The sequence below is a fragment of the Danio rerio genome, chromosome 9 (genome assembly GCF_049306965.1).
Source record: "Danio rerio strain Tuebingen ecotype United States chromosome 9, GRCz12tu, whole genome shotgun sequence".
NCBI lineage: Eukaryota > Metazoa > Chordata > Actinopteri > Cypriniformes > Danionidae > Danio > Danio rerio.
In genome coordinates, this window is record NC_133184.1 from 39,939,260 (window position 1) to 39,958,481 (window position 19,222).

General features: G+C 34.5%; 1 protein-coding gene across 25 annotated transcripts in view; it reads left to right on the forward strand.

Moving 5' to 3' along the window:
• Positions 1-19,222, forward strand: part of clasp1a (cytoplasmic linker associated protein 1a) — a 127,986-nt gene that overhangs the window by 62,671 nt on the left and 46,093 nt on the right. For all 25 annotated transcript variants that reach the window (XM_068223402.1, XM_068223403.1, XM_068223404.1 and 22 more), the window contains 9 exons: positions 9,626-9,769; positions 11,849-11,925; positions 12,125-12,217; positions 12,308-12,453; positions 12,962-13,097; positions 14,172-14,242; positions 14,358-14,417; positions 15,156-15,233; positions 15,974-16,141. In XM_068223402.1, coding sequence (XP_068079503.1) covers positions 9,626-9,769; positions 11,849-11,925; positions 12,125-12,217; positions 12,308-12,453; positions 12,962-13,097; positions 14,172-14,242; positions 14,358-14,417; positions 15,156-15,233; positions 15,974-16,141 — 973 coding nt within the window. The remainder of the gene's footprint in view (positions 1-9,625; positions 9,770-11,848; positions 11,926-12,124; positions 12,218-12,307; positions 12,454-12,961; positions 13,098-14,171; positions 14,243-14,357; positions 14,418-15,155; positions 15,234-15,973; positions 16,142-19,222) is intronic.

Below are 19,222 nucleotides of genomic sequence, written 5' to 3' on the forward strand. Positions count from 1 at the left end.
TATATCCTCGTTACCCGTTCAAGCCAAAATGACACATTTCTCAAACTCAAAACTTCAGTGGAAGGAGATTAAGGGCCATTCCTGGGGTTTGTCTATTTGAAAGGACATTACTCACTTCTGAGTGTAGCGTGAGTAAATGGTGTTTCCATCTCACCACCGTCCTGCTGAATAAATCAGTATTTTGTGCTTCATTTTAGCTCTGAGGAGAGTTTTTGAGAGTGATTTACTGTTAGTGCCTTTAGAAAATTGATAAGTAAATTGTGCGGATGCATGGTTTCATCTATTAATGGTGCTGTTACATTAAAATAGTGGATATGTTTCCATCAAATGATGCGAATTATGAGCAAAGTTGGTATATTGCAAAAAACATTTGCAAATTAATGCACCGTTTCCATTTAATCAAAGAAAACAAAATCTTCACTTCCTGATAACCTGGTGTCATATATCAAATAAATTTATTTTCTTATATAATGAATTACTTAAGCCTTCAGAAGATGAAACACAATGAACGTGGTGGCTTTTAGACTTATGCAATGCTCTTTGGAAGCTCTAGACAGCTCAACAGTTCTAGCAGGTAATAATAGTGAACCACTTTGATGACGGACTTTTGGCGAGAGGATATCGGCAAATGTGTTTTCATTATGGTTTATTCACATTTTTTATTGAATAAAACATTTTTATGGGCATTTTCAATTAATTATATATTTTTTTGCGATTATTATAATGACTCGTTTCCATTGACTGGTACAGTACGGTTCGGGTCGGTACGGGTCACCTTCATCAGGCTTGCGTTTTCACTACTAAGGGTACCCGTTTGTTGGGTGTGGTGTATGACAAAGTTTTAGTCGCATCGTTCTCGCTCGAGGAAATGTCTACAATAAAGCTGTACAGGTCGCTCACATATCATATGCAAAGCACTTCTTACAAAACAGACGCTTTACACACATAAATACTTGTTTCTAAATGTTTATTAGTAACTTTTCTATGAACAGGATTTGATTATAACTGCAGATCAATGACAACGTGAAATAGCCTACTTTAACGTCTGTAATTATATTAAATAAATACATAAATGCAACGTATATGAATGCATACAGTCCTTACAGTTTCCAATATATGTTACCAACTAAACAAAAAGCTACACACATTTCGTCCTTAATTAGGTTCAAAACAACAAAACCGCTCGTGCTTCAAACTGGCTTGTAAAAAAACTACGAGGCACAGGGTAGATTCTGCTCTACTCCATGGCTAGGTGGCTGTTCATCAAGACGATGACAAGGTTTGTTTGAGCCCGGATCGACCATGGCTCGTTATTATATGTATCTATAATTCCGCTGTAATCTCTCGGCTGTGTGTGTATTTTAAACATGGCGGTTTTTTTGTTTTCATTCTGGCTTGTTGCATAAGCGAATGACGTATCTCTGTAAACTAATAGCGTTCAGCTGCACGTCTAGCTCTGCCTTTTGGTACCATTTCTCTTGTTTGGTACCCTTTCGAAAGGGTGACGAAAAAGTGTTACGGTACGGTTCGGTTCACCTTTTGACAGTGGAAACGGCCATAAAAGTGTACCAAACCGAACCTTACCATAACACTCAGTGGAAACGGGCCATAAAATACGCAAAAAATAGTTGGATGGAAACATGACTTATGTTGTTTACTTACTCATTTCATTGAGAAACCTCAATTACTTATTGTTCATTTTACGGATGTAATATAATGTGTATTTCTATAGCGCATTTATCATGTATGGGCATACACTCAAAGCACTTCACAATCATGAGAGGGGGCTCTCACCACACCACCACCAGTGTGCAGCATCCACTTGGACAACTGTGCCAGTGCCCTTACCACACACCAACTATTTGGATTTTCAATGACCACAGAGAGTCTGGACCTCGGTTTACGTCTCATCCAAAAGACTGTGCCCACTGATAGTATGATGTCCCTTTCACTATACTGGGGCATTAGGACTCGCGCAGACCACAGATTAATCTGATCCATTACACCCTATTAACCAAAACAGTGTTTAGAGGGCTCTTATATGTCATTCTAAGACTCAAATGTACCATAATGGTATACACTGCTTGCTTATACACTATATTTCTCTTTATCACGGTTAATGCTATTTGATTTTTAAGCGCATTAAAAAAAGAATTCATGTTCTTGTTTGAGTCAATGATGACAAAATGTCAAATCAATTCTGTTCTTCAGAAGTTGATTGAATAGAGGCAGATCTGAATGCAAGCTTCCATTTAATTGTAAGAAAGCATAGTAAACAATGTCTGGCATTTCACTCTAGGTTCAAACATTTTTATATCACAACAAATACATCTAAGGCTGTATAATTCACTGTAAGATCAATATGTATTTGGAAGATACTTTTCCATTTTATGCCAATTTTAAACTTTAGTAAGTGTATGTGTGTGTTAGGGCTAAGTTGTCAGAACCAGTTCTGGTAAGTTATGGCTAAGTCTGTCATGTTATTTTATTTGACAAGTTGCCACTTTAATCTCTAAGTGCCTTTCACAATCTTAAAGCTCTATAAAACTGGATAAGTCCATACAGACGAGCTATTTTTGCACTAAGTGAGATGCAGCTATTCAGATGAGAAATAGCTCGCTGTTGGATTGATTTGCACAGCAGTTTTATGTTGCACCATTTAATTTTGTTGGCTGATTTATGCGAGTTAAGGAGCATATTGTTGAGTTGGTGGTGGCCTGCTTCGGTTGGATCTCAAATCAAAGCAAATTGTTGTCATTAAGTGAAATGAAACATCGAACTCGCTGCTCATGCTTTGGCTAAAATTGATACTTTGATATCAAAGGATCGTGAATGATGCCTTTGTGACTGTCTATAGCTCTCTGCCCACATGCTTTCTTATGAAAGATGTCTTTTGAGGGCATGACGGCGCTGTATTTGGGTGTTTTACACACACATACACAAGTTCTGTTGTCCCCACTACCCACCAATGATATTGGGCTGTATTTTTAAGCAGTCAGCATACCTTGCAGCAGACATTCCAGCAGGTTTAATTAGAGCGGACTGCATCTGCGTTTCACCACCCACAGTCATTCTCTCTGAACAACCTATTTCAGGGAAATGCTGAGAAATGGCCCCCAACCTGGTGGATGAATTGTGTATGGTGAAAAGCACATGGTTATTGTAAGCAAAGTATTGTATTGTAAGGTTTGTATTGGAGATGTGGTGATCTCTGCTACGTCACACCACCCATCCCATGCTTGAAATGTCACAGTAATTCTTCATTAGCAAAAAAGGAATAGTGTGTAATATAAAATGTTTTTTTTAATCTAGAATTTTTGTTTATCTAAAACAAGATTACTTTACTAACCCCACTGGCAGCTATTTTTGCTCGTTTTAAAGAAAAACTTAGTTTTGATTGATTTCTTTTGTGATTTCTTCACAAAGCAAGTTTTTGCCTTGTTTCTAGTCTAAATATCAAAAAAAAATCTTAGATCAAGTAAATATATTAAGTAAGAAATGCATTTTTTCCATTGCATTTATTACATTTTTGGTACCTTAAAGCTGTTAGACTCATCAGATAAACAATAGAGGTATTCAAACCCTCTTGTTGTAACAATTATCGCAGTAATCACAAAAATTCTAATTATTATGTGATTTTTATTAGGAGTCTAAAGGCTAGACTCTGAACGGAACACAAATATTAATTCAATTATTTCTTGCCTCATCTTTAGAGACAGTTCACCCAAAAATTATTTATGCATCCTCTGCTTTTTTCAAATTCTTTGAGCTGTTAAACACAAACTTATAAAGGTTTGGAGCCACTTGAATAAATGGCAAGTAAATCATTATCACTTGAGCAGGCATGATTTGTTATGAATGGTTTGTTTGCAGTACACTCTGTAAGCTTGTCAGGATTATTACATAATCGGTGCATTGTGAGGATCTGATTTAATCGTTGTGCACATTAACTCAAACACTTTGCAGTCCAAACAACTAGACACAAAAAAACACTACAAGTTTTGTGACAATTTTCCAATTACGCATAATAGTTTAATGATTTAAAATGTTCATCAGTGATTTAAATAAAGATGTAAGACAAAAAGCTGAATAAATTTTAATTCTAAAATGTATAATATTTCTGTGAAGCTTTATAGAATTATATGGTTTTTATAAATAATCCTAATTCCACTGAATTGAATGAATGAATGCTTAACGATTGAGTCTTTAAGCTGATTTGTTATTCGCTTTTATCTGTAGGACATTTAATTGAACCCAACTGCAGGACAGGCACTAGTGTGCTGAAAGAATCAGGCCACAGATTTATCCTGTAGCTCCTTCCTGTTCAGAAAGATTGGTGTGCCACCCCTTCCTCTCAGACTGCTGGAATGTGTTAACATCCTCTCGTTTTTGACTTCCATAGTCCTTCACAGATTCATCTATGTATGAATTACCTTATAGATGCGTTCTAAACTATAACCTGCTTTAAACCTTTCTCCAAAATGGTTGCCATCACGTTTGAACAAAAATAATGTCCTTAAAGGGATAGTTCAGTTAAAAATGAAAATTTCCTTCTCATCTACTCCCCCTTCCATAAAACCTCACTATTCAGTTTACTAACACCACTGACATTCAGTTCACTTCACTATTTGTGCATAGCAATAATGACTCACTCTGTCTAATCCTCAAGAAAAACCCACAGTTACCTTTTCTGTCAGGATTTCTGTCTGACTTGAGATTGTTTTGCTTTTGTCTCCCGCTATCCTAATCTAGGGGTGCAGTTTCATCTTCTCGAGATCTCTTTTGATCAGGCTCATTATTAGATTTACTCCCGGTTTAAAAAAATAATAATAATAATAAAGGCTTGACTTCCTCTGCCATTTTGAAAATCGAATATTTTTTAGGTAGTCCACTATGCCATCAATTATTTTCGCTGCTCACTGCACGCGAAACAATAATCGCCAACCAATAAGAGTGATTGTAAACATAAGAAAGCTGATTAACTATTACCTAAGTGACTACCTAAGAAAGTGACTACCTATCCACACCAGCAGCCGTTCACAAAAAAGCATACTATGGAAGTCAAGGCTGCTGTTTGTTTTTAACATTCTTTGAGGGACCGTTCACACAGAATGCTTTTATGTTTGCGCCTGTGCAGGCTTTTAGACACCGCTTGAAGTCGTAAGATCTTCAACTTTACACACGCAGCTCAGCTCATCAATGTCAGGTCCAAAAGCAGTGGACCAATGAGAACAGCTAGGAGGCGGTGCAATTGTTGTGAGCTTCTGTTTATAGCAAAGATGCATTTGGTGTAAATGAGCACTTAGGATCAACATTCTTAGTTAGGATGGGGGATTGTACTAGTTAAAACATGTAGGTTGGCATGGTATTATGATCATAGATATCAGGGCTCAACAATGAGGACTGCCCGGTGGCCCGGGGCACACTTGGGACAGTAGACAGGATTGTTACTGGCCCCTATCGGCCAGTAACGTTGAGCACGTTTTTAATTTTTTTATATTATTTTTTTTTTAGTAACGTGGTAACAACCAGTACAGCGAAAAGATGGCAACATGGCGGCAAAATTAAACAATGAGGCTAAAAGAAAATGTCTGTTTCTAAAGTCTTAAAAGCAGACAATTACATGGGAACAAAATTAAGAAACTGAAAAAAAAAAAAAAAAAAAAACTGTTGTCAGTTTGGCAAGCCATTTTTATAAAAATTATTTAGAATTGCATTAAAATACCAGCACATTTTTAATACTGCTCTTTCATTAGCATAAAATCTTGAATTTTGCTCATTATACATTTATTAACATATTTAAAATGTTTAAATTCTAGATTCACAGGCATAATTTTGCCATTATTTAAAATATGTGGCTAAGAAATAGCTATTAACTTTTTAGTTTTTTTTTTTTTTTTGGTGGGGCCAGTGAAAATTTTGGCAGGGCAAGTAAAAATCTCAACCAATGGCCCGATCGGACCCGTATAAAAAATCCTTAGCGTTGAACCCTGGATATAGATAATTAGTAATTGGTGATGAAATGATGACCCTTGGGAAAAGTAAACGTGATCGTTCCCTTGTTTTCTCAGGAAGACATTGTATCTTGTGTTGTTACTTCTTGTATGCTCTGTAAGGTATGATTAATCAGCTTGACATTTGTGTTAACTTCTGAATTGGATTGCATGATATTCTTTCAACCTCGATATTGCAATGTGTGCATCTGCAATAGCTACATTGCAGGATGTGCAATTTTAAATTTAAATGTTTTGATTAGTTGAGCAAGAGCTATAGTTCAGAAAACATGACATTTTGTGGAGTCACTGCAGAGTTCAACTATAAGACTGTTTTAAGGCCTCTGGCTGTGCAAATTTAACACATTCAGGCATAAGAAATTGTACCGATTGTAACATAAATAAAGATTTATTTTGTTTTATTATTTATAAAACCGCTGGCTTCCTCCACAGTCCAAAGACATGTGCTGTAGGTGAATTTTACAAGCTAAATTGACCGTGGTGTATGTGTGTATGTCCTGAGGCCTCATGTACGAAGACTTGCACGGAAATCATACTAAAACATTGCGTACACATAAAGCTGTAAATGTGCGTACGCAGAAAAAAATTCAGATGTGTGAAACACTGCGTACCCCGAATCCCACGCATATTCTTTGTACATCCGAATGAACGTGAAACTGAGCCCAACATGCACGAGCGCAAAACCCCTCCCTGCCTCCTCCCTTCTATGAATATGCTAATGACTCCACTTTGGCAAAACCCAACGAAAAAGCAATGGCAAAAGCAAGCAAAAGGAGAAACTTTGAACAGAATGTGAATTGAAGGTGCTCCTTTCGGAGGTAGACTGGAGAAAAACTGTGTTATTCGCAAGTTTGTCCTCCGAAATTAATAACAAAAAAAAAAATAGAGTGGGGAGAGTTTAGCTGATGCGGTTAACAGTTAAATCTGAACATCGCACACTAAGTGGATAAAAAAAAAAATAGTGAGATGTATAAGTGCAAAATGTTGTAGTGCCCTTAACAGTCTGGGTGGCGTAGCTCGTAAAACGCATGGTAACATGTTTTGACACGTTTGAGCATGAACTCGATTCGAATCCAGCGCCTGATGAATTCTTCTTCTTTTTTTTTCTCCCAGCTACATATCAGATTTTGTCTACTATTTATCATGAGGAAGACAAGCAGGAATCATTAAGGAATCATTAATAAGCATCATATTTTATTTGCACATTTATTGATTTGAAATGTTTCTGATTCACGCTTGCAAATTCATCTTCAGATAGTGCCTTTATAGCAATGTGCGTGCAGTAGAATTACATTGGGAAAACCGGCAATTGCTGCAAATTGCGCTTTAATGATTGGCTGGTCAACTGTATGGTAGGGCTGCTCGATTATGGGAAAAATCATAATCACGATTATTTTGGTCATAATTGTAATCACGATTATTCAAAACGATTATCAGTTGAAGTCAAAATTATTCAATATAAATATTTCCCAAATAATGTTAACAGAGGGTTTTTTTTTAACAGTATTTCCTATAAAAAAATTTTCTTCTGTAGAAAGGCATATTTGTTTTATTTCAGCTAGAATAAAAGCAGGTTTGAATATTTTGAAACCTATTTTAATAGCTCGATATTATTAGGCCCTTTAAGCAATATATATGTTTGATTTGTGTGTAGAAGAAACTACTGTTATTCAATGACTTATCTATTTACCCAAATTAAGCCTTTGAATGTCACTGAATACTAGTATCTTGAAGAATATTTATAAATATAATGTGTAAAATATAATGTGCTGTCATCATAGCAAAGATAAAAGTAATCAGTTTTTAGAAATGAGTTATTAAGTCTGTTGTTTAAATTGTGCTTTAAGCATATTCACTGTATTTTTGATTTTATTATTGATTAATAATAAAAACAGTCGGCAGCAGCAGGAATATCGCACTTTAAGAATAGTGTCTTTTTAAGAATAGTGCGGCTCTGATATGGTTTCTCTTTCGCGTGTCTTTTGATTCTCAACTTGTTAGTTTATTACACAAATGGGGGTTAATATGAATAATCAATAAACACCGCGCTCTGACACAAATGTGCATGTATTTGACCATTAAAGCGCTCACATTAAGATCACATTAGATGTGTGTGCGATCTGCTGTCCGAGGCTAAGCGCGGCGCGCGCCCAAACACACATACACACTCTACCTGTCTGAGGCCAGACACGGCGCGCACACACAAAACAGCAAGTGCTCTTTTGCACTTTTAAAATTATGAATGATGCGCATCCCGTGCTGCAAAAGTTACATTACAGCACATGCTTTTAGTCATATTCACGTAGAACTGAGCTTTGCAGAGGCAAAGAGTTTTCACACGTGTACAAATTGAAAAGGGGGTGGTACATGATGGAATAATCGGTTATCTCGATTAATGGTTTTTCATAATCGTTAAAAGCCAAAATCGAAATCAGATTTTCGATTAATTGCACAGCCCTACTGTATGGTATGGAAACCTTATATACCTGCTAGATGAACCCGTCTCATACAGCTGCCATTGCACGGCTCAAAGACACTTTGTAGAGTGCAATTTAACACAACTGCCTCTAGGAGTCGCCAATGGAAATAAAACAGACACGCACAAAAAATGTGCGTACGCCAGCCATGAAGTTGGAGTGGAGCTGCGCACATTCTCACGTTCATTTCATCGTTAGTAAACCCAAACGTGAGCGATTCTGAGCGTGAAACCTGGTGTACGCAAAGTTTTTGTGCGTACGCACCGTTGATACATGAGGCCCCAGGTCTTCCAGATTGGGGGGTTGAGCGTTGGGCTAACAACTCACCTCATAAAAAATTTGATGTTATTAAGCACCAATATGGCGCGGCTAAATATCAACTTCGATATAAATGGCCCTGGGAGTAATTAATAATTTGTACAATTACTACTATACAGTGTTATTGTACATATGATTATTCCATTTCTGTACCTGAACACTGGTTGACTCCCCGGAAAACCATAACGCACTCTTGCTTTATTGTATTTTTCTATGCTTTTAAATTTTTTATTATGTTAAAAGCATGATTCACATCCAGAGTAATTCCAAATCAGTCTAAATTAATAACCCCCCCCCCTCCCCCCGCTCCCTCCACCCAACCACCCAAATAGAGCTATTCAAGCTTTTTTTGAAACATTGTGCAGCCCTACATCTGAACACGCCTTAAGATACACATCCGGTTGAGTATACAGGGATTTCTTAAAGGGATAGTTAAAAAACTAAATTTTACCAAAATTAAAAAACAAATTTTACTGACGAGTTTACTCTCCATAAAGTGGTTCCACAAAAGGAAGATACTTTGAAAAATGTTGGAAACTGGTAGCCATTGACATTAAAAAGTGATCCCAACATTCTTCATCAATTGAGCAGTATTATCCATTAAGCTGAATTTATGAATGCAACAGAAGAAACTCAAACAGCTTTGGAGGGGGTGGGGGGGTGGAAACTAATTATCCCTTTAAGTCTATTAAGCCAGAATGAGTCAACTTCATAAATGTAATATTTGCACTTCCAGACTGACGATGACCTGTCTTTGTGACCAAAAGTGAACATATTTGAGGATTCTTGCTCAACTATGCTTGTGTCCCCATACAGATAAGAACTTTGATGACGAGGACTCAGTGGACGGGGGCAGGTCCTCCTCCTCTTCCTCTTCTAAGGGCTTCTCCAGCAGCAGGAGAGGAGGCAGCATGGGCTCAATGAGACGACCCAGTTCTGCCTCTGGATCCAGGGCTGCAGGTAAGACCACAGTTACTACAGCTCAGCACTTTCTCTGATATGCATGCCGAACATGGAGAAATGTAATTGTTTTCTAAAAGATTATGTTGAAAATCTTGTTGTTCAACCAAGTGGAATGAGAATAGTGAGAAATGAGTGAAATGCATAAGCACTGTGATGGCTGGTGAAGAGGCAGCACTGCAGATTCTACATTATATAACAGTCTTTGATGAATTCAACTCTGGTTTTCATGTTACACACATCTTGCTTACGTGATGGGTTTAAATAGAAGGCACACACACATGCATATGTGCAGGAGGATTTAAGAATTAAATGAATACATAACACAACATTCTGTCATATATATATATATACATATATATATATATACACACACACACACATATATATATAAATAAAGGGGAAAATATATATCACATACATAAAAGTTGACTTTGGCATTGTAAAATTACTTGATTTAGATTTTGTGTTTTTCCACATGCTTTCTCTCATTGATTTCTTTTTTGTGTGTTGTGTATAAGCTTACTCAATAAGAATGAGCAAATGGTTTAAGGTTTCATAGTGTCGCATTGCAATTAGTTTTATTTCACATGACTTTTAAGGCTCGACACTAAATATTTATTTTCTCAAATTTTATCACCATTTTCTCTGACCAAACCAAAAATAATTAAATATTTCTTAGCCACAATGTGTCAAAAAAAGTAAAATATAGCTGTATAGGTGCACTTTTTATTCAACATTTTTTTCTTAAAAAAACAAAACAAATAATTGACATTTAAAAAAAATTATTTCCATGTGTATAAAACAATGGCTTGGTCTCTCAGATCACCAGTTAACTACACATATATCTGGGGAGTTATTCTCCTTTTAAAACAATGCTATTGCAAAAAATGGTAATTAAACCATATTAATAAAAATAACTGTTAGCAAAAGAAAGCAGGTGAAAAACATAGGCCTACTGTGTGTGAAAATATGATTGCATGCATATGGTAAGGCCAATAATAATATGTTCAAAAAAATGGTTAAAGCAAAAGTGGCAACTGGTGTTGGTTGCAAACTAACATTTTTAAAATCATCTGGAGCTCTTGAGAGCAGCAAGACTGTGGGTGCATGAGCATCGCTTTTTGTCCAGTTTATTTTAAAGAGAACTGAACGCAGCACGGCTGATTTGCTCCAGAAAACGGGAGCATGCACGCTTTTAGAACCGTGATATCCTTTCATTCGGTATTTACCTGCTTTCATTTGCTCGAGCAAACACTATTTTTGTCCGTCATGCTGCATCTTTATTTTAAAATCACATTTGCACGCATATTGAGCCATCCTTGGTGTCGAACCCTGCTTTTAGGAAAACTGCCATTAAAACATTTTCAACCAGCCAAAGTGGCTAGTGGGAGTGTTTCTCTAAAAGCTGAAATCTACCCGCATTTGGCTGGTGGGTGTTAATGTCAAGCCCTGTAAATATATATATATTAGTTAAAGCAAGATTTATTTGAATGAAGTATTCGATAGAGACATACTTAAATGCTTCTAGGCATTTTTTTATTTAGTTTCTGAATATTAGGGATGCATCACATTTTCACTCCAAATTATCCATCGATAATGGAATTTTTAGTTTGTCCGAAAGAGTAAAAAAAAATGCTTTTTATTTTATTAACTTATTGAATTCAATTTAAAAACTCTTCCAAAATAATATTGTTTAATAAAATGACAAATAATTATTGCAAAGCATTTTTGGCTTTGGTTTGAGTCAAGTGCCAATCTAGAATTTTCACCCCAGAATTTTCATATCGGTGCATTCTTACTTAATATAGCATAATATATATGCTTATAACTATTAACGAATGTGCAGCTAAATTAATTGAGCTATTACAATGTCTTATAATTAATATTTAATTTACTAATGATTATAATTTATAATAATAAGTATAATTATTTTATAAGTATTAATTGGTTTATTATATTGTATTCAAATTATTAGTAGATTTAGCTCATTTTTAATTTTCTTACATTTGGTATTAAAGTTTTTTAATTATTTTAATTATTCAAATCAGTTTTAATGAAGTGAATGTGTCCCCTCAGGAAAGGATGGTGCTAGTGCAGGAGCTTTGGATGAAGAGGATTTTATCAAGGCTTTTGAAGATGTACCTGCAGTGCAGGTAATGTATCTTAAATTGAAAATCACATTCTGTTTCCTTCTTCCATTTAAGTAATAAATAATCATGCTCTTCATGTTTAAATGTATTCCAGTAAGGAATTGAAGGATTCCTTAAACAAGATAGCTCATGTTGATTTGTTAGTTAGATAGTTCACAAATTGATTAAGTGAGTAATTAACATGAATGCACTTCATGCTCAGATATATTCCAGTAAAGAGTTGGAGGATTCCTTAAATAAGATTCGGGAAATTCTGTCGGATGACAAACAAGACTGGGAGCACCGCGTCACTGCTGTAAGTGAATGCAGATCTACATACTCCAGCTTGAAGAATGTGTCTTCCGCATGTCATTGAAGGAACTTTTTTTTTTCTCCACGTGTTTAGTTGAAGAAAATGCGCTCACTGCTTATGGCTGGTGCGACTGAACATGAGGGTTTCATTCAACAGCTACGACTTTTAGAAGGTGCCTTCAAGATGTCGGCTAAAGATCTTCGGTCGCAAGTGGTTCGAGAGGCCTGCATCACATTAGGGTATAAAGACACTCTTCTTTAAATCTTTGTTAAAAAATTAGGTGTGACAAACACTGCCAAAATTACAGCTTGTTTACAGTCAGTTGGTTAAAAGCCGCATTTTGATGTGTGCTGATCAAAGACACACTTCAACAACAAGGCCAATTTATCACAAATCCTGTCTTAAAGGCACTTTATCACACTCTGCTGTAAGTTCTGTTTCAAATATCATCAGGTTACAGCTTTTAATAGTGCTGTTTAGAGGGGTAGATGGAGCTGTTGTGCATGTCTCTGTGATTGAGCACGGCTCTTTAATTATTCTGGCTCTTAATGTGTTTCTAATGAAGTGTAACAGAGCTGACTGGAGCGTGCAGGACAGCTCCTCTGCTAAAGTGCAGCCGCTTGATGGATATCTAAACAACTTCCATGTCTTAATGTCACCCAAATTTGATTCATTCCCATCTAGACCAGAAGTTTACGCATCTTCATATTTGTGTCTTGTTGATTGGTGGGTTTTGCCATCCCTCAGGCATCTGTCTTCATTGCTGGGGAATAAATTTGATCACGGGGCTGAAAGCATCATGCCGACGCTGCTCAACTTGGTGCCCAACAGCGCCAAAGTTATGGCCACATCTGGAGTGGCTGCCATCCGCCTCATCTTACGAGTGAGTTGTAATTATAATTATTATTTTATTTTTTCTTCACATTAAAAGTATTTTCTAAAAATAATCGACACAATAACTCTAAAACCCAGTGAACCGTCTGCTGTCTATATATTCAGCAGCAAACTAACAAAGTACTGTAGGAAACAAACTAATTTTACATAGACACTATTCTCCCCTTACTTAAGATAACTCAGTTTTACTAGGATGCTTTGTTAACAACTCAGTAACTTAATAATTACTTTTATTAAGGGATTGTTTATTTAATAATCCCTTTTAGTCAGCAATGACACTATTCATTTGAAAAAAAAGTGACATTAAACTTACCAAAGTTTTTATATAAACTTTAGATCAATAATGATACTAAAACGCCATTCATGCTTTTCATAAAGACAAAAATCAGCAAAACAACTTCTTTGTCACTGATAATAATTAGAAATCTTTTGTGAGCTAAAAAAATAATCATATTGAAATGGTTTCAGAAGCATCTAATTAAGGTTTGGATGTCTGCTGAATATTCAGCTTTATATTTTAACTGATCTCTTTTTACATTATTGCAAATTTTTACTTTACTTTTTACTGATACTATACTCATTTTATTTTTTCTTTTATATAATTTTTTTTAGTTAAAACAATTTTTTAATTGTATTTTTATTTATTATTTATTTATTTATTTTAAATTTTTTATATAATTGTTAATTTAATATCATTTTTAAATTGTATTTATTTATTTTTTTATATATAATTTTTTATTTAATAAAATTTTTTAAATTGTATTTTCTATTTGTTATTTTTTATTTTATTATTAATTTTATTTAATATAATTGTTTATTTAGTAACATTTTTAAAATTGTATTTTTGATTTTTTTTATATACATTTTTTATGTAAGTTTTTAAAATTGTATTTATTATTTTTTATTTTTGTTATTTTTAATTTTTTATTATTGTTTATTTAATAATTTTTATTGTATTTTTTACATTTATTTATTTATATATTTTTTATTTAATTTTATTTATTTTCTATTTTATTTTATTCTAATACCAACATTTAATACTGCACATTTTTGTCCTTCTCAGCATACACACTTCCCTCGCCTTATCCCGATCATCACCAGCAACTGCACTTCTAAATCCGTGGCTGTTCGACGGTAAGCTAAGCATCCCTGACAGAGGTTTAACTTTAAATGCAAATCTTTGCCATTGTTTTAATTATTAAAAGTGTCTTGTCTCCTAATAAAAAGCATCTTCATTTTCACTCATCAGACGATGTTACGAGTTTTTAGACCTGTTATTGCAAGAATGGCAGACACACACTCTAGAGAGGTGAGTGGAAAAAGTATCTGTCAATTTGTATTGATAATGAAGACATTAGTTACTCTGAAGATGCCATTTTCAGGTTTTGTCTGAAAGAGAGAAATTACTTTTTATTTTATTAGCATGTTGTTGATTTAAAAACTCTTAGCCAAGCCCATCTAGAATTTTCAGTTCCAGCCTAGAATTGTCATTTCGGTGCATTTTTACTGAATATTTATGCTCATCAATAACTAATGTACATTATTAATAAAAGTAATAAGTATTAACACTTTTTATTTCAATTAATTCAATAATTTATATTGATAAGTTTGTATTGATAATGAAGACATTAGTTATTCTTAAGTACTTTTTGCTCAGGATGTTTCTCAGAAAACTCGGTATGCACATGAATTTGTGTTTACTTCTACTCAAGAGCACCCCTCCTCTTTCCTGACATTTAACTGGCGAAAACGTGTATTACTTATCAAAGCTCGGCTGAACGCGCAACTGATGATTCTTTTTCGCGGGTTGAATTGATGAGCCAGGGATAGTGTGGCAACCATGCGTCCCAGTTGTTTCCATGGCAATATAGCCAGGGGCTCTTTTATAAGGCGGTCTGGACTCCCCTTATCCTCTTTCCAACTGTGCCGCCTTTAGAGAGAAGTGTGAAAAAAGCTTTGCCGTCTGGTCCAGAAAGTTTCAAAGGAGACAAAGTGAATTGACTGTTGCATCTGAAACCGCATTCATCATGTTTCCCTACTATCCCAGGCATGTGGCGGTTCTCACCGAGACCATCAAGAAGGGGATCCATGATGCTGACTCAGAGGCCAGATCTGTGGCCAGAAAGTAAGTCGGTTTGCCTCTTATTTTTTCTATATTCTCTTCTTTTGTATATTTTTGTATATTCTTCTTTTGTATATTGTAGAGTCTTTGATTAGATATTAAATGAAAGGTACTTTGGGAGATTCATGCATTTAGTATTTAATACGATTATGCATTTAGCACATGCATTTGTTATTAGATATATTTATTATAAAATATATTATTGGTTTTTGGTTAGACATTAAATTAACAGTATATTGGGAGGTTTATGCATTTACTATTAAATATTTGTTCATTAATTTTCTTTTCGGCATAGTCCCTTTATTAATCAGGGGTCACCACAGTGGAATAAAGCACCAACTTATGGAGATTCATACATTTATTATTAAATATATTTATTATTAAATGTATTATTGGTCTTTGGTTAGATATTAAACTAACAGTATTTTGAGACCTTCATGCATTTATTCATGCATATATATATAGATAGATAGATAGATAGATAGATAGATAGATAGATAGATAGATAGATAGATAGATAGATAGATAGATAGATCGATAGATAGATAGATCGATCGATCGATCGATCGATCGATCGATCGATCGATAGATAGATAGATAGATAGATAGATAGATAGATAGATAGATAGATAGATAGATAGATAGATAGATAGATAGATAGATAGATGATTATTCATTTCACATTTGTTTACGTTTTGGTCATTTTTCGGCTTTTGTGTAAGAGTTGTCTATTTGTTTTCTAGGTGTTATTGGGGATTCCATGGCCATTTCAGTCGGGAGGCGGAGCACCTGTTTCAGGCGTTGGAGTCGACCTATCAGAAGGCCCTCCAGTCTCACCTGAAGAGTTCGGACAGTATAGTGTCTCTACCGCAGTCGGACCGCTCCTCCTCAAGCTCACAGGAGAGCCTCAAGTGAGAAAATCTTACCACCTGGCATTTGTTGATGCATCTTTAGCAATCATGTAGATGTTATATTCATGCATTTGCGTTTTTGATTTTCAAACACCCATGCACACACACACACACACACATACACACACACATTGAAAAAAATGATGCATTGGATTGTCAATTTATTTAAGGTAAGTAGTTGCAAACAATTTATACGGGCTTATTTTTTTAAACATGCTAATTAATTATGGTAATGTTCAACTTAATTAGTTTGTTTATATTCAGCCCATATGGACCATTTCAATGTGGTGATGTCATTCACCCTTGAACATTTCCTGCTTGTCATCATACTATTTTATAACTAACAAGAGGCAATTCAATGCTGTTTTCATGTTAAATAGGGATTTTTTGGATTCTCTGAAGCTATGGAAATTAAAAATGTAAAACCGAAGATACATTAGGACCATTCTTATTGTTTACATCCCTCAAAATGGTCTATAAGTTTTTTTTGCAGCCACTTACCTTAAAAAAAAAAAAATTAATATTTATTTCATATATTTCAGCTTGGTAAAATTTCATTTAGTTATTTGTTAATTACTTTCTGTGATTAGATTAAAGTTTGTCATGATGTATTTGTTTAATCAAAATGGACAGTAAACTCATTCATTACGTTAAACAAGATTTATTGTTTAATTAATAACTGCTATTTTAGACTTAATTAATCACAGAATCATGTAAAAAAGGTGTCACAGTTTCATCTAAGGCTGCATTTACACTCCACATCTTGATGGTCAAATCCGATTTTGTGACTATATCTGATTTTTTTTAACGACCCGCTTACATCATGTTTTAAACGTGACTCGTATGCGATTGTCTGCATTTACACTAGACACGGCAAAGACGCAATGACCAGAAAAATAAGAGCGGGCGCTGGCTGACAGCTGATAATTAAAGAGCGCTCTTTTCTCCATTCCTGTATTTAATCTGTTCGGAGAGTTTCCTTTTTTCAAATTCTTTTTGACAAGTTCTTTTACAACAGTTTATGGCGGAAAAAAATTTATTTGGCTTTTAATCTAGGCTTTTTTAAACCAGTAGATATCTTAATGTCATTAGCATGGCATGATGTATTAACATGATTTATGAAACAATTTTAGTTTTGTTTACGTTGCAGACGTTGCCCCTCGTTAACATGCTTAAATACTTGTTCTACTAACTTTTTGTACACTATAGTTTTTTTGTTCTAGTATATGAGGTTTAAGGTTTGCGACTCTGCTGAAGTCTGTGCTGAAATTCAAGTGTCAGAGTTGACATCATTCACTAGGGTTTGTAATCACGCACAGCTCGCATTGACAGGTGAAAACCCAATCTACCTGCTTACACTGCAGACACGAGAACACAGATCTGATTCATATCGAATAAGTTTCCACATATGAACAAGGCCTGAATCTAAATTGAGTAAATCGGAATCCATGTGATTTTTTTTTTTTTGTTCCTGCTTACAGGTACATGGGCCATATAAGATCTGTGCCACATGAGAGTGTAAATGCAGCCTAAAAGTTGCAGATTAATTGTCAAACATTGATTGTAATAATAAGTGCTGTTTCTTTAAATACCGGATCATCATAGTAGGATGATTTCTGGATAAGGATTATGTGAAATTTAAGACAATTTAGCTTTGCACAGGAATAAACTGTATATAAAATATATCCAAATATAAAATGCTTATTTAGTTGTTATAATAGTTAAATAAATACAGCCTTGGCCAGCTAAAGAGACTTCCTTAAACAATGTAAATCTGACCGACGACAATCTTTTAAATGCTAGACTTTAAATGTATATTTATATATTTTGTATTTATATATTCTCCAATGTATTATTATTCACACTGTAAACAGTCATGGAAGAGATCAAGCTCCGGTAATGCAAAATGCATAAATAAACAGAAAGCACCTCTAAATATCAAGCTACGCCAACTTTTAATTTGAAAATAACTACTTTTTTTATTTAAAGTGTATAATTTTTGGGATTTTTCTTTTTTAACATGGTCTCTATGGTGTTTGCCAACTGAAACCATCAAAAACTGTGAGCTCTTGCTGTCTGTGTTTGAAGCTGGTGCAATATTTGCCAGCTGGCTGTTTTAGCACACACACAGATTGATGATTGTGCATCTTTACATGTGGAGTCTGCTGGATATGAAGCAATGATCTCATCTGATCACAGTATGTTGTTGTTGCGAGGCAGTGAGATCATCTTGCATTAGCATCAGTGTGATGAGTGACAGCTCTAATGATCACAATATGCTGTTGGATTTTGTACACTAATAAACAGTGCTTTGGATTAATTACAAAAATGGGTAAAAAAGGTATGTCAATTTTGTAATTTTAACATGATTTATAAATGGAAAAAAACATATTAGTTTACATTTGCTGCCTCTAATACATGTGAATGGAATGTGAATATTCTGAGTGTAGTTTTAACACTATTTAGTTGTGTTTGGGTAAGTTTCACTTCTTTTCATTGTCTAAAAATAATAGAAATATTAGAGTAAGAAAAAAAGAGAAAGTAAAAAAAATCAGAATTTCTTTTTTTTACTTTTAACAAATAATTTGGTGTAGTTTTTATACTAAAAAAACAATTTTCACTAGGGGTGTGAACCTACACTGTTTTCACGATTCAGTTACAATTATCATGCCATCGATTTGGTTTAGTTTGATATGTTGGTGCATCATGGTGCATTAACAAATGGATATTTTACTTAGCAACACAATAATTCTTGTATTAAAATCTTTAAATATATTTATATAGTATTAGTAATATATTGCAAAATATTGCATATTATGTCCTTTACAATCAGTCAGATATATGTACTGTACCTTTGCTTTTACCTGCTCAAAGAAAATACTCTTTTTGAAAACACTCTATTGTATCAAACAAAACTTAAGTACACACACATATATAATGAATAACATGAACATTTATAGAAATGTAACTGATGTAAATGTTATCCAGCTTACCTTTTGAGCATTGACCGTTCTTAAACGCCTATGATTGGTCACGCACTCAACAGAAAAGGCTGCAATTGGCTCTAACAGTTAATGTGGC